Source organism: Aplysia californica, unplaced genomic scaffold (assembly GCF_000002075.1).
Source record: "Aplysia californica isolate F4 #8 unplaced genomic scaffold, AplCal3.0 scaffold00356, whole genome shotgun sequence".
Lineage (NCBI taxonomy): Eukaryota > Metazoa > Mollusca > Gastropoda > Aplysiida > Aplysiidae > Aplysia > Aplysia californica.
Window position 1 is genome coordinate 42,718 of NW_004797626.1, and position 15,631 is coordinate 58,348.

Below are 15,631 nucleotides of genomic sequence, written 5' to 3' on the forward strand. Positions count from 1 at the left end.
TCACACACACACACACACACACACACACACACACACACACACACACACAAAGGTACAAGGGACATAACCACATAAATCATGTGTATTCAGTATTGTGTTGACAAGAGTAGTTTTCCGTAGTTTTTTCGGACTTTTGACAAGAAAAAGAGTTCCTGGGGAACCAGAGAGAGTTTTGTATTACTGTAAAACTCTCTGAGGGAACTGTGTAGCCCACTGTGTTGTCCATTACTGCATAAAGAAACAGCTGGAACCCGAATCTAGTGATTTAAAAAAAAATACAAGTTTAGATCTCTTGTAGATCAACGTCGTTTATATTGTGAACTTTAAAAATATGTTCTAAAAGTTTTGTTATACAATATGCAACATCATGAACTTTTGTTTTCCAGTTCTGCCCCTAGACTTACAAGCCTTCGTTTTCAGTTCCATTATAAATTGTGAAGCAACGTGGTGGAATCAGGCTCTCGTCAACATTTGGGCTTGTAGAGTTATTGGTTCGTTCGTTTGTCTTTATTTGGATGAAAAAATGTCCATTTATCTTGAATACAAATGGAGATATTTGAGAATGAAGGAGGTGGGGGTCACCTGTTTTCAGAGGAAAAATTAGTGAGAAAATAGCCAGCCAAAGATTGGTTATTTCCTTAGCTTAAGAGTCCGTGGTAACCGAAAATTTACATCTTTGTGCCTTTAATCAACTTTTCTCAGAAAAATCCACACAGAAATGAGTTCTTTAATGGATATGAAAGGTGTTGAGCCAAAAAAACAAAAATTTGATAAAGATTCACAAACCTGCGGGAAAATGCAAGTTTCTTCTCTTCGATTATTTTGACGAGAGCCTGATTCCACCACGCTGCCTCAAATATGTCCATAGTAACAAGCGTAGTCTATGGGTGGTAGGCGGGGGCTCTTGTGTGATTTGTTATTTTCTTTCAATGGGACACTCATTCAGAAAGCCCAGCGGAAATATCACAAGACAGTAGATGCCATTGAACCCACAGGGATCACAAATCAGGGGTAGGCCACGAGAAACCTGGAGGAGATGTGTGGAAAGAGACATGAGAGAGATGAAGCTCACTTGGAACGAGCTTGGAAGGATGGCCTAAGACAGAGATAAATGGAAGGAGCTTTTTTTTTTGTATGTGGCCTACACCGTGCCTCGGGTGGAAGGCATTGATGACGATGAAATGCTACTTTAATTTCAAAACGTATGACTTTTCTCCACAGATCTGAGTTTGAGGAAAAATTTACCGCTTCAATAATACAGTAGAGAAAGATGACGGATCATGCTGGAGCCGGGGAACCAATGGTTCAATCTGACCAGCCACGGAGATCGTCCGATGTGAAATTTACAGACAGAACTGGACCGGTCGGCTCGGTGCTGAACTGTTTATTTGCCGTAAGTACTTGCTTTTACTTTTTTCTTTTTTCATCCTCTGTTGCCATTAAACATCGAGGGGAGAAGCTGCTTTTTATGGTAGGCCGGCACCTCAGCTTTTTTGACTGGGATAATAATTTTAATTTCCTCGACTCCCACAATTCATGTTTTGCATGGTCGACCTCTTCCTTTATAGCCTGAGTACTTGGTAATATAGACTCTCAAGGCTGGCTGGCTAGGTGACATTTGTAACAGGTTTGCCAAACCACTGTGTACCAAATTCCCTGCTGTAGGGGCCTAATGGATGTGAAGCATGGACCATCAATGAACGAGCCGGGCTGTGTTACCCGTAAGGCTGTTTAGGCTGTAGCCTCGGGCCCCGCGCCTCAGGGGGCCCCGCGCTTACAAACATGACGTTTAAAAAATGTTTTTCAAAACTAAAATTGTCCTCTAGTTGAATTGTTGTTGTTGTTGTTTGTATTGCTGTTGTTTTTACAGTTGTTGTTGTTGTTGATGTTGATGAGAAGGATGTTGATGCTACCGTTGTTGCTGTTGTTGTGGCTGCTGCTGATGTGTTTTCCGAAGTTGTCTTTTGACTATGCCTAGGTGCTAGGCGGAAAACTATAACATTCTGTGCTTGTCGTCGTCTTAATCCACCTTATTGGTGGATACCGGTAGGCCTACATCTAATCACGATTTACAGTATAGCTTTCCATCAGTACGGGGTTACAATGCGGTGGTAGAAGCATCAACGTCATCGAAGGCTCATGGACAGCCTAGGGCCCCGCTCCTAGTTAACGCGGCCCTGTGAACGAGACCCCAAAAAAGGATTACAGCTTTCAAAGGAAAATGTTTCAAAAGAACTCGAAGAATATTCCTTGACACATAAAAAGAAAAAAAATTGAGAAGTTACAAGAAGAATAGGTATAGAATATGACATCTTGCTAAACATAATGACTCTGAAACTGAACTACTTTGAGCATATCAAACACCATGAGTCACTCAAGAAATATATATACTGGAAGCAGAGATTGAAGGCAAGAGAGGAAGGGGGAGACCTAGCAGAAGATGTGAATGGCAGAACGGCAAGAGGCATAATGTTTTACTGCAGAAGGTTTGAGAAGTAACATCCTATTAAGGGGAAAGCTAAGTAGAAGGAGAAGAAGAATGTCTAGCGCACACTTTTCGCTGATGCTTAGTTAGGTCAAAGGGCAAAATTTACTTTTGCCGGATTGTAGATGTTCAAGGTCAGGTCTGAAAACAGGTTGTGGGTGAAGGTCTGACTTTTTTTCTTCGCCCCCACTGTGTGTCTTTCTTGCTTTTTCCAAACTGCTGAATGGTGGTTGTCATGACAATATGCTTCACTTACTCAAATTAAAATTCAATCTTAATAGGTCTGGATTTCCACCCTCCTCCCGTGACACCTTTTTTCAGGGGTGAGGCTAGTGTTAACCAGAGGTATTGGCCTATATTCTTGTTCTCCCTTAGCCATACTTACTTACTTACTACCCATTACGCCATCTGGTGTTTAGGGCAGCAACAAAGGATCTCCAGCTCTGTCTGTTTTGGGCCATCTTGGTCAGCGTTCCCCACGAATGATTCCAGGACTTCATTTCAGACTCTACTGTGCGTCTCCAGGTCACTTTGGGTCTGCCCCTTTAGCGACGTCCTTCGGGTGTCCAGTGGAGGGCAGTCTTCACAATAGAATCTGGTTCTCTTCTCAGAACATGTCCGATCCATCTCCACCTTCTCCTTTTTATTATGGTTGTCATGTCCTCTTGCCTACATTTACGTAACAGATCTGCATTGGATATCTTGTCCATAGAAATCATCTATTGTTTTGTTTTTTTAAATAGAAAGTCTTTACATTTCAATAATACAGAAAAAGGGACAAATATTGATATCCCAGTGGATTATGGAAGGACAAATGAAAGCACTTATCTCCAAATAGATGGAAGCAATGTTTCTAACTATGCAATATTACACAAAATATGTATGTTCAAATGTATTTGTTTTGTTATCACCTTGGTTCATTTCATCTCTACCTTTTCTCTCTATTTATTTCTTCTTTACATTAACCACTCAGTCAAGAACTGTATCTTGAGAATATCCTTTTAGTTTACATGATTGTTAAACTACATCATGATCTTAAAGGGTTTTTTGTTACAGCAAGTACAATCAAATCCTCTTAAACTGAACAAAGTTATTCCAAACACAGTGGTAAACTGAATGAAATATCCCCTTTTTTTCTTCTATTTGAGCAAGCTCCCTAAATTAAAGACCCAGCTAAATCGAAAAAAATTCTCCAGTCCAGCAGACTTTTGTTTAAGCCGACTTCATTGTACAACTAAGCGGTAGTAAGACTTTTTATTTTATTTTTCCTTTTCTCCTCAGTGCCCCAAATGGATGAAGGACAACCTCCTGCTGGTGCTAACAATCGCTGGGGTTGTGCTGGGAATCATTCTGGGCTTTGCTCTTCGTAATGCCGAACCCTCAGCAGATGCCATTATGCTCATCTCCTTCCCTGGAGATGTCCTCATGCGCATGTTGAAAATGCTTATCGTGCCTTTGATTATCAGCTGCATGATCACAGGTGAGAAGATGAGAGTAAACAAATTTTTTTTGTTTAGCTCGTTCCAAACCAAATAGATTTTCTTTCGGCACAAGTCTTATAAAATTATAGTTTGTGGTAATAGGCGTTCCTGCAAGTTACTGTTTCAAATGTCTATTCTGCCAAAGTATATAGTTGACAAGCCATTCAGCCGTTCTGCAAAATCATAAGGAAAGAAAAACCTATTTAATTTTTTGTTTAATCGTACGCAAATTATGTATCTTTTCTCTCTTTGTGCAACATGTAGTTCTTTGAATTTTCACAAAACATTTCTGGAGCACATGCAACTGATATCACTGATTAAAAAACTACAACAAGAAAAATTAAGAGCTAAATAAGATTATTTTGTGTCCTTTTATAATGCTCAGACTTCGATAATTTTATTTGGAGTATTCTTATTAATATAAATTTTGGCTCAAAAACCTAATTATGTTTGTACGTCATGCTCAAATTTTTGGAATATTTTGTTCCAGGTTTGGCTAATCTCGACGCCAAAAGCTCAGGAAAAATGGGTCTGCGAGCTATTGTGTACTATTTCGCAACGACCTTCTGCGCCATTGTCTTGGGCATTATTCTCGTGGTGTCTATCCATCCTGGATACGAAGACAACAGTCTCAGAAAGAGAAGCAAAACGGAAAAACATCCTCCCACCTCTCTGGACGCGTTTTTGGACTTGATTCGGTGAGAAGCATACTCATTACCTTTGTTTATTTAGTTTGGTAAGTTTTATGGCATTCACAACTGATGAGATCGTATGAGTGCACCTTATTATCTTTGTCTTTTAATGTTTCTGCACCTTTTTGCAATGAACTTTTTAAAAACAAAATCAATGCTGGAAGCTCATATCTTGCAAAAAAAAAGACTCTTTTTTCTTATTTCTAATCATAATTATTTTTTCTTTTCTGTTTTCAGAAGTATTCTTTTTTTTTATGTTCTTACCCTCTGGAAGATTCCCTTTTTTAAAATTTGTCACTCAGAGATTTTTAGTGGGTGGTTGGCAGGTGGTCTGGTGTGGTTTGCTCCTTCTTTCCTATCAAACATTTATCATCTTTATCTCCCCTCCTTCTTTTTTGTGTTTGTTACTCCCTTGTTACACCTGTAATCTTAGGCACTTATATAACCTCATTGTGTTGCAAGTGCCATAAAACTCTTACGAAGAAAGAAAAGAGATTTTAAAATTCTTTTTTGTACTTTTTAACAATTTTATTTTCATTTTTAGAAACTTTCTGAAGAGCTATGCTTTTCTTACTCAGTCCCTCAAAAAGGCATAAGTCAACAAATACTCTTTTCACTTTATTAGCCAATAACTTTTACATTACTTCTCCGATCCAGTGACCATCTGAGTTTGAACCTTTCAGTCTGTTTTAGTAACCTCAAATATGTCTTATTTCTGAAACATATTCTTTTTTGTTTGTGACAGAAATATTTTCCCCCAAAACATAATGCAAGCCTGCTTCCAACACACCAAGACAGTTTACGTGGAAGAGGAGCCAGAGGAATACATCCTGACTACGCTCAAGAATTCCACTAACTCCATTAACGAAACATTTACCAGCACCGTGTCCTCCGTTATAACCACCACCCAGACGATCATCACAGAAATGAACGGCACCAACATAACCAGCAACATCACAGAGCAGACAGTGACCAAGTGGGTCAGAACGTACCCGATGGCTGATGGTGTCAATGTCCTAGGTATGTCACGATCATCATGATCATTATCATCATTATCATCATGTTTATTCTGGGTACTCCTATAAGCGGGAACAAAATATCACATGTCGCTGGGACCAGGTTGAGCGAGCGAGATTGCAGTCAGACCATCATTGGAGCCTAAGATGGTATAAGAACTTTGTAAATGAAGAGCTCAGCCCACGTTGCGGAAGATGCGCCATGAAAAGGAGGATGTTAGACATATGTTGAATGTCCAGGAACAATGGCAATCCGAATGGAGTTATTTGGACGAGTGGAGGTGCCACTAAGCATATTGACAATGGAGCCGAAAAAGAGCCTCAATCTCGCTCGAAGATTTCTTCGTAGAGTCCGCCAGGCCCATTAAGGAAACAAAAACAAATCATCATCATCATCATCATCATCATCATCATCATCATCATCATCATCATCATCAGCCTTTCTCAACCCATGCTGCAGTATAAGGCAACAACAAGAGCTATCCATGTACTTCTGTCCTGGGCTATATAGTCTCCACCTCTGTCAAGCGGTATTCCATCTCTTTTGGGTTAGCTCAGTCCCTCCTCAACGTACTTTGAGGACTTCCTTCCTTTCTCTTTCCATGTAGTAGCTAGGTATACAGTATGGTATTTTTTTCCCTTATACAGTTGAAATTGTTGAAGATGGCCCCCCCATTGTCGAGGAGAAAAGTGCTTGTCTTGGACAGGTGAAAGTCTTGGATAGTGTCGCTATATTTTGAAAAACCATAAGAGGGTAAATGGGAAAGGTCATTTTTACAAGTGATTGTCTTGGACAAGTGGTCTTTAAAGCAGGTTCGACAGTATTTCCACAGATATTTTGGAAAACGGTTGATAACTTAAAGTTTTTGTCTCTCGCTTAAGTCTTTATGGAAAGGCCAACATCATACCTATGTTTTTGGGAGGCACAAGCCAATATGTTTGGAGATATTATGAGGTAAAAAGTGAACTACTTGAGTATGAAGATCAGGAGGAACACCTCTAAACACTGAAGTTGCAAGAAAAAATGACAGCAGCGGTTTTTTGTTTTTTTAATTGCTCACCTAGTGAAAGGTTAAACAGAGTTACTCATTCACAAGTGAGAAAATTTATTCTACCAAGTGTCTTGGTGTTTCTGCTGAGATGCCGTCCTTCTCCTAAATTATCTAAATTGTGTCAAAAAAAGGGTGTAGAACATGCATGAATATTTATTTGCAACTCTACGTTCACTGTGCTTCCAACAGAACCCGTAAGACTTCAATGTGTTTTTGTTGGTACATACTTCAGGTATCATCACATTCTGCACCGCTTTCGGCATCTTGATCAGCAACATGGGCCCCAAAGCCCAGATCATGATTGACTTTTTCTCTGTCCTCAATGAAATCATCATGAAGATGGTCACCATGGTGATGTGGTAAGTTAATGAAGTGATGAGGGTTTTTTTCGGAACATGATTATTAGTAGTAGTAGTAGTAGTAGTAGTAGTAGTAGTAGTAGTAGTAGTAGTAGTAGTAGTAGTAGTAGTAGTAGTAGTAGTAGTAGTAATAGTAGTAGTAGTAGTAGTAGTAGTAGAAGTAGTAGTAGTAGTAGTAGTATTTTAAATTCTATTATTATTATTATTATTGTTATTATTATAATGAAAATGATAATGATACTATTCTTATTAATAATAATAATGCTATTATAATAATGGATACTCCTTGAGAGAATCAAGCTGGCAACGGATGAGAAGCTTCGAGGAAACCAGGCAGGATTCCGCAAAAACCGATCATGTGTGGACCAGATCGCTACTCTACGTATCATTGTTGAGCAATCGCTTGAATGGAATTCACCACTCGTGGTCAACTTCATTGACTATGAAAAGGCGTTTGACAGCGTGGACAGGGAAACTCTGTGGAAACTCATGCGGCATTTTGGAATACCTGAGAAAATCGTCAAGCTTGTGAAGGCCACCTATGATGGAACAAGCTGCCAAGTCTTCCACGAAGGACAACTCTCAGAACCATTCCGGGTACAGACAGGAGTGCGACAAGGATGCTTGCTCTCACCTTTTCTCTTCATACTGGCAATTGACTGGGTCATGAAAGAAGCCACCAGAGGCAAATGTAATGGAATACAATGGATCCCTTGGCAGCAGCTGGACGACTTGGAATTCGCCGATGACCTTGCATTGCTCTCTCACACACATGCTCAGATGCAAGAAAAAAACCAAGGAACTCAACATCCTATCAAGGAGTGTTGGCCTACGTATACATCCAGGCAAGTCAAAAGTAGTGAAGCTAGGAAAAGTTTCAAACCTTGCTGTGACAGTGGAAGACACTTCCCTTGAAGAAGTGGACTCCTTTACCTACCTTGGAAGTGTCATCGATGGTAAAGGTGGAACCGAGGCAGATGTTAAAGCAAGAACCGCCAAGGCAAGGTCAGCCTTCAAGCAATTATCAAAAGTCTGTAAAGCAAGCAACATCTCACTGCGCACCAAGATTCGACTTTTTAACTCCAACGTCAAGTTTGTGCTCCTCTACGACTGTGAAACTTGGAAGACAACGAAGACAGTACTGAATAAGGTCCAGACTTTCATCAACAGATGTATGAGGAGTATTTTAAGAATTAAGTGGCAGGATAGAATAAGAAATGAAGAGCTGTGGGAATGGACAGGACAAAAGGATATAGAAGTAGAAATAGGACTAAGAAAGTGGCGATGGATGGGACACACCTTAAGAAAGCCCAGCGGAAACCTCACAAGACAGTCACTGCAGTGGAACCCCCAGGGAGCACGAGGCAGGGGTAGGCCACGGGAAACATGGAGGAGATGGTGTGGAAAGGGACATGAGAGAAATGAAGCTCACTTGGAACGAGCTTGGAAGGATGGCTCAGGACAGAGATAAATGGAAGGAGCTTGTATGTGGCTTATACCCTGCCAGGGGTGAAAGGCATTGATGATGATATTATAATAATGATAGTGATGATAATAGTTTTGTCAGTCAATGTCTGATTACAACCAATGCAACTGTTGAAGAGAATGTTTCTGAAACAAAACAAAAGAAATAGAGTTGAGATGACTTGTGGTTTCTCTATGACCAGTGAGACCAATTTTGGCAGAGATAAGAGCTTGCCACATTTTGAGCATTTTAAAGTGAAACCTTTATTTCCATTTGTAGATGTGATTAGCTTTCGGGTTTCTTTCTTGACTTTTTCATTTCCGTATCACTATAAAACTGACCTATGTTATTATTATCATTTTCAATGCTATAATGGTATAATAAGAGCTCAGAGCCTGTATGCTTTAATCGGGGCTGAGCACTATATAAATATCATTATTAATATCCCGATCTTCTATCACAGTGGGTCATTGATGGATTTTCTGCCGTAGTTTGCTCTTCTCTCTCTTCAAACGTTTATCCTCCATATTTGGCTCCTTCTTTTTTCGTATATTACTCTCTAGAGCTGGGGCGCAAGCGCGAGAACGGAACTGAATCGCCACTCTTGCCTGCGGAACGAGATTCATGATTCACTTCAGCGGAAGGCGGAACAGTATCGCCTTCCAATTCCCGATTCACTCCTGTGTCTGTCACCACTTTGCAGCTTATGTTTTTGTAACCTACTGCTGAGTCGCGAGCGCAAGAATGGAACGTAACACTTAGTATGGCTCCGCTTATTTTACAGAAGATGGTATAGTCCAACCCCCCTATTAAAACAAAATGCACGGGGTCCAACCAATAGACAGAAGGAATTTTATGGAGACATTGTTTTAGCGAATCATGGGGTGGGGGAGGGGGTGAATTTATGGGGGCCGCTAATTGAGGTTAGTAGATAGAGCAGCGCAACGAAGGGTGGAGGGGGGGAAAGGATGGTGGGGGCAACAAGAGTGGGACTCGCGCTCGCTAAGTGGCATTGATATGACACTGTTCCGTTTCAGTCAGGGTTCCGCCACAGTTCCACGAGCGCTCTCGTACTCGCGATTCTTTGAAGCCGACTGAATCGCAAATCGCCAATCTCAGATTTGGCGAGCACGATCCAGCTGTATTACTCTTTAGTAACACCTTTAATCTTCGACAATTATACAACCTATTTGTGTTGCAAGTGCTGTAAAACGCTTACTAAAACTAAAACGAACAACTTTTCGACTGCTCATACCTCTTCTGTGATAGGAAAGTTTATTCAGCATCACGTTTCTGGTCTTCCTCCTTTATGGTCTAATGTGTTAATAGGTGGAAAAAAGAAAGACTAAACAAAAATATAATAAACAGAAATTTCAAAAATGTATTTTTTTAAGGTGGGGCCTAAAAACATTTGCAATCCATCAACAGCTGCATACTATAATTTCCCAATATCCCACCACAGGTACTCCCCTATCGGCATCATGTTTCTGATCTGTGGAAAAATTCTTGCCCTGGAGGACCCGGAGAAGGTTGGCAAACAGCTGGGTATGTACATGGTGACCATCCTGGTGGGCCTGGCCGTCCACAGCATGATGATCCTGCCCACCATTTACTTTTTGCTGACCCGGAAGAACCCGCTGCGTCTGATGTGGGGCGTGATTCAAGCTTATGTCACAGCGCTGGGTACTTCTTCCAGGTAAGCCTTTTCGGAGTTGCTTACTGCCTAGTAATTTAACTCTTTAAACGCTAAGTTTTTTCCACTGTTTCCTGAAGTTTTTTCTACAGTCATCTATACCTGGTGCACTATGTCTCATTATAACCCTGAAAGCTTGCCTCTAACTTCTAAATTGCAGAAACAAAGGCTTAGTCATTACTAAAAACTTGCATCAGGAATAGTTCTGAAAAACAAGCAAAAACTAGCACTAAATGAAACAAAACATTTGTCATTAATATCGGACGCTCCCAGGGGTTTAACGAGTTACGTAAGATCGTTTAATTCATTTAAAAGCACTGTAAGTTGTTTCTTGTTTTAGACTTATGAGATGTATACTACATTTCATATCAGATCAAAATGTATTGTTTATGTGTTGCTGTTGTATTTGTAAAGCACTCAGATCTTAAATTCTTTAATAATCAGAGTGGTATGCTATATGAATGCCATGCATTATTACATTAGAGGCATCACTCAATACTGCCCATCTTAGCCTCACTTAAAGACCTTGAGTTTGCTCAGATCTATGCAGGTAGCAGTACAATCTGCTAGCAGTGAAACAACCTAGGGAATGTTACTTACCCTCTACCAATATATTTCTTTCATCAGGTAGTTGAAGATTCAGGAACCATAAATAGGAGTGTCAAGTGGGTGAATGATTCAGATTTAAGTTAATTTTTGGGATGAATGAAGATCGTTAAAATTTAGTACAAAGTAATTGAAATTGTGGATAAAGGTTCAAGAGCAATTAAATAGACGTTTTAACACGAGTTCTTGAAGGAGAAACATTTAGACATTTTCTGTCAAAAATATAAAAATTTGGATGTTTTGCAGGGTTGAGAGTAAATATTTAATAACTTATTTTTCTTTTTATTAGTAATATATAATAAATAGAACAGTGCAGCTGGAGTATAACAAGCTATTTCTTTTATACTGCAAGTACTGTGGAACCTGCTCAAATGGCCTCCTGTCCAAGACATGCATTTGCGCAAATGACAACTTCCCTTCCCTTGCAGGGTTTTTTCCTTTATTATATTAATAGTAATTATAATAATAATAGATAGCATTTGTTTAGCGCAAATCCCCGCTCAACAGCAAGCTCTATGGGCTTTACAATCTATACTATTACCCCAGCAGACCTGAGAGCATTCTGAGACAACCTCAACTTTCTGGGAAGTATACAGTGCATGCGGCCATTTATAGGCGCCAAAACACTAACATACTGACAAGATCTTTCGCTTTCTATGGCCGGGTACCCATTCCCATCTGGATGAAGTGAGGAAACTTCGTGTAAAGTTCCTTTCCCAAGGACACAACATCGGATCCGTGGCTTGAACCCCGGAACCCGCAACCTCACGACTACGAGTCTGGTAGCCTAACCACTAGGCCACCACTGCCACATATTGACACTGTCCAAGAGGACAGGTCACTGAAGGTGACCACTTTTCTCTTGGACAATGAGTGGTTGTCTCTGACAAGTTCGACTGTAATTGAAAAACTTTGCATCAAGTAGTCATACATGAGTTAAAACATGTAGTTAAAAAATTTGCTTTGTTTTTTTATACGTCTCATTTGTCTTTGGCCATCCTCAGCACTGCCACTTTGCCAGTGACGTTCCGATGCCTGGAAGAGAATCTCAGTATTGACCGCAGAGTCACCAGATTTGTCCTGCCTATCGGAGCAACCATCAACATGGACGGCACTGCTCTCTACGAGGCTGTTGCTCCGATCTTCATTGCACAAATGAACGGAATGGACCTGAGCTTTGGAAAAATCATTGCTATCAGGTTTTTAGATTTTCTCAATTTTTCATTTTTGCTTTTGACTTTTGGTACATTCCAGCAAAAATAAACTATAATATTGTCTCTGCACTAGCGAAATGGCATAACTCAGAATTGTGCCAGAATGCAAATAGCCTTTTATTTTGTTTAATGGTACTATATCTATCTTTTGGTTAAATCAAAACAAAAGTGTGCAGGCAGTCACAAAAGAAGCATGCTTGGCCAGTTTTACCATTATTAAATGATCAATAGTCTAGTTAAACAGTTTTTTCCTCTTTTTCTCAAAAGTAGCATAATTGAGATGTGCCCTTTTGCTAGCTCAGTGATGATATCATCAGTGTCCAACTCTAACCATGTATCCATCACATTAGGTCAAACACTTCTTCAGTCTGTAATTATGTTGTTCACTTATAAATAGGTATGTAGTACAGGCAAGTAGATATTAATGGAAAATGAGGACCACAAGAAAAAGCAATAATACAGCTTCTATTCAATAGATGGGCTGACTTTTGAAAGTTTAAAATAATGTACGTTCCGCCTAGTGCCCCCATCAAAGCCTTTTCCGTTTATGTCTGGTTTCAGCGTGACGGCAACATGTGCCAGTATTGGTGCAGCCGCCATTCCAAGCGCAGGGCTGGTTACCATGGTGATGGTGCTCACGTCTGTTGGTCTCCCAGCTGATGACATCAGTCTCATTCTCGCTGTGGACTGGTTCTTGTAAGTTGTGCCCTAAATCTCTAATTTTTATTTTATTTTTATTTTTGTATGTTGGGATGTAAAATATCCACCCTCATCAAGAATCAATCTTGGGTATCCTGCATGCAACAGCAAAGTGTCTAACTGCTAAACCACAAATGCCAGTCTGTGTCCTGTGATGATGACACTAAAGGGTAATTAGACCTTACAAAGGAGACAATGCTGATATATGTGGGTGCAAGGCTATGAATTTTTGTGTTTCATATGGTAGGTATCTCTACAGGTTTTTGCTCCTTCATCTTTTCAATTTTTAAAATAAATGAGTGGTTAGTAGACACTCTAGTGGCATGCTAATTTTTTCAGATTGAACATAGTTATCTCTACTTCTTATTTTCTTTGTATATTACTTTCCAGTAACACCTCTTATATTCAGCACTTATATGACCTATTTGTGTTGCGAGTGCCATAGAATTCCTCCTAAAACTGAACTAAGTCGTTTTTATTTAATGTTGTTTACTGTTATCCTTGGCAGGGATCGCTTCCGTACAGCCACCAATGTTCTCGGTGACAGCTTTGGCGCTGCGATTGTCGAGCATCTCTCGCGGAAAGAACTTGAGGATGACCAACATCGCCCCCTGGACGATGCCATTGAATTTGACACTCGTGAAAACGGGAAGCGTCAGTCCTTTGGCAATGATACCAGCGCCAAAGGTGGGATAGAAGATCAACTCTGAGTCATTCCTTCAGAAGAAAATGGGCCCTTCTGAACTTCAGGTTTTTCCCTGAATGTCATAGCATTCTACCAGGTGAACGAAAAGTTCACCTGAAGGCCATCTACGGATCAAAAAAATTAATATCTTAAGTGATTCTTATGTTTCATTCCCTCATAAGTAAATGACTTTTTTATTTTCATACTGCCTACTTCTGTTTTACTGGGAGCAGAGAGCTTTTCCCTCAATCTGAAGGAATGTATTTGGGATTTTTTTTTAGATTAGACGCATTTGTTTGGAGCTTTTATTAAATATGTTTGTGGTTTTTTTAGAATGAATTTCAACTTTCAAATGCACATCTCTCAGTTGTTTTGTATTCAGTCTGTTTCATCTTTGACAGTTTTTCCTTGATTTTAGTTCACACTTAGCTCAGATGGTATAGTGGTAGGCCATGGTATGGAAAACTTTGGTTTGAACCTCCTATTTGGAGAAATTTTTCAAGGTTTTTCTATATAGGCCTATGTTGGTCAAACCTGTGGGAGGTTGCTGTTACATTTGGAGATCCTGATTATCAAATATCCATACAGGGTAAAAATCATAAAATTTACCAATTACCCTTTGAGATTTTTAATATAGAAACTTTCCCATCGTCAAAGTTTGAATCTTAAACCTTGAATCTCTTCTGTGTCAAACATTTGAAGGAGTGCAGGATTAAACTGGAAAAAAAATTCCTGCTATTCTGTTTTTAACCTGTTTTTAAATGGTTAGAGATTTTAACAAATTTCATTATACTTGGATTTTAATAAATTGATCCGTAGATAGCCCTAATGTCATCAAATTTCTTTACATCTGGGCTCGGGCAAAATTTTATGTAAGGGTTTCTGCCAATGTCACTGGAAATGCAGAGGTTTAGACAACAAAAACAACTGTAGAGTATTTGGGTAGAGGGTGCGGGGAGAGAGGTGGGGAGAGAAATTGTCACAGTCCATTTTGTTTTTGTTATGTTAATTCTAAGTCAGCACATTGCCTGTATAAAAAGCCACGAGATGTTTCAGTGTGTTGCATAAAGCCATTAAATGAATATTCAGTCTCCATTTTCCCACATCGCAAAATCAATTAAACTATTAGGAAAATTTCAGTTTTACTGAACAAAAGCTAAAGGAAATGGAAGACTACCGTGAAAGACATTTACCCTTATTATAGGACGGCCTAACATTCTCAGGAACATAATATATATTTGTGAACAGTGTAGATTTTATTGATGATGTAGTGCCAGTAAAACAGGTATTACTTTCTATGGCTCTGTACAGTGCATACGGTGTCAGTCTAGTTCAGCTTAGTGTTGAGCAAAAAGTGACTGCGTTCCTGTAAGACTTATTTTACTAAGAATTGAAGCAAAACTATAATATGATTCCATCTCTTTCCTCGTATAATGTTAGTTCATGAAACTGAAGAGCCATTTCTGAATTTATTTTTTTTTGGCTTTTATTTTTACTCATACATACATATAGTTTAGAGCCATTTTATGTCCTATGATTTTGACCTCATTAAATTTCGCTTCAGTCACCTGGCCACTTTCTGCCTGACACCATCCAAACTGTTCAATTTTTGTGGGCTTCGAGTGAAATAGGTTCCAACTTCATCTTGAGTATTATATGATATTGATGCCGGAACTTTTTTCCTTAGGGCTCATGCTGTGTAAGACTGGTCAACCTTGCTATCGTCATAACTGTGGCCCCCTGAGTGAAATTTCAAATTTTTGGAAAAGCTAAGAAAATGTGTCTGGAGCTTTGTTTAACCGTATAGATGGGACTGCACTATGTTAACCCTTTTGTGCACAAAACAAATCTGATAGGCAGCCTTTGGACAACAGCTGCTAGGATGGCATATATTTTTAAAGGGCAAAACAGAGCTATTTTAATATGAAAATAATGTGCAGTTCACTTAAAACTCACGAATATTCTGAGGCATCATGGTGAAATCAGGTGCTCATCAAAACAATAAAAATGAAGGAACAGGCATTTTTTCGGCCAGTTTGGCAATTTTTTTCGAAATCTTGTTTTTTAGCTCAACATCTTTTGTGTCCTTTTAATTATAAAAACACATTTCCATAAGTATTTCACTGAAAAACGTTAATTAAAGGCACAGAATATGTAATTTTTCTGTTTTCAATGACTCTCAAG

The 15,631-nt window shown here is 39.4% G+C and overlaps 1 protein-coding gene across 1 annotated transcript; it reads left to right on the forward strand.

Annotated features, from left to right (window-relative positions):
• Positions 1-1,221: 1,221 nt before the first annotated feature.
• LOC101855273 (excitatory amino acid transporter) lies at positions 1,222-15,291 on the forward strand (the record flags this gene model as incomplete). Its single annotated transcript, XM_013085206.2, is given in 9 exon segments — positions 1,222-1,393; positions 3,767-3,965; positions 4,457-4,664; positions 5,404-5,678; positions 6,959-7,085; positions 10,013-10,246; positions 11,854-12,048; positions 12,625-12,759; positions 13,271-15,291. Coding segments are annotated over 9 exon segments (1,698 nt in total). The 3' UTR covers positions 13,473-15,291.
• Positions 15,292-15,631: the final 340 nt, after the last annotated feature.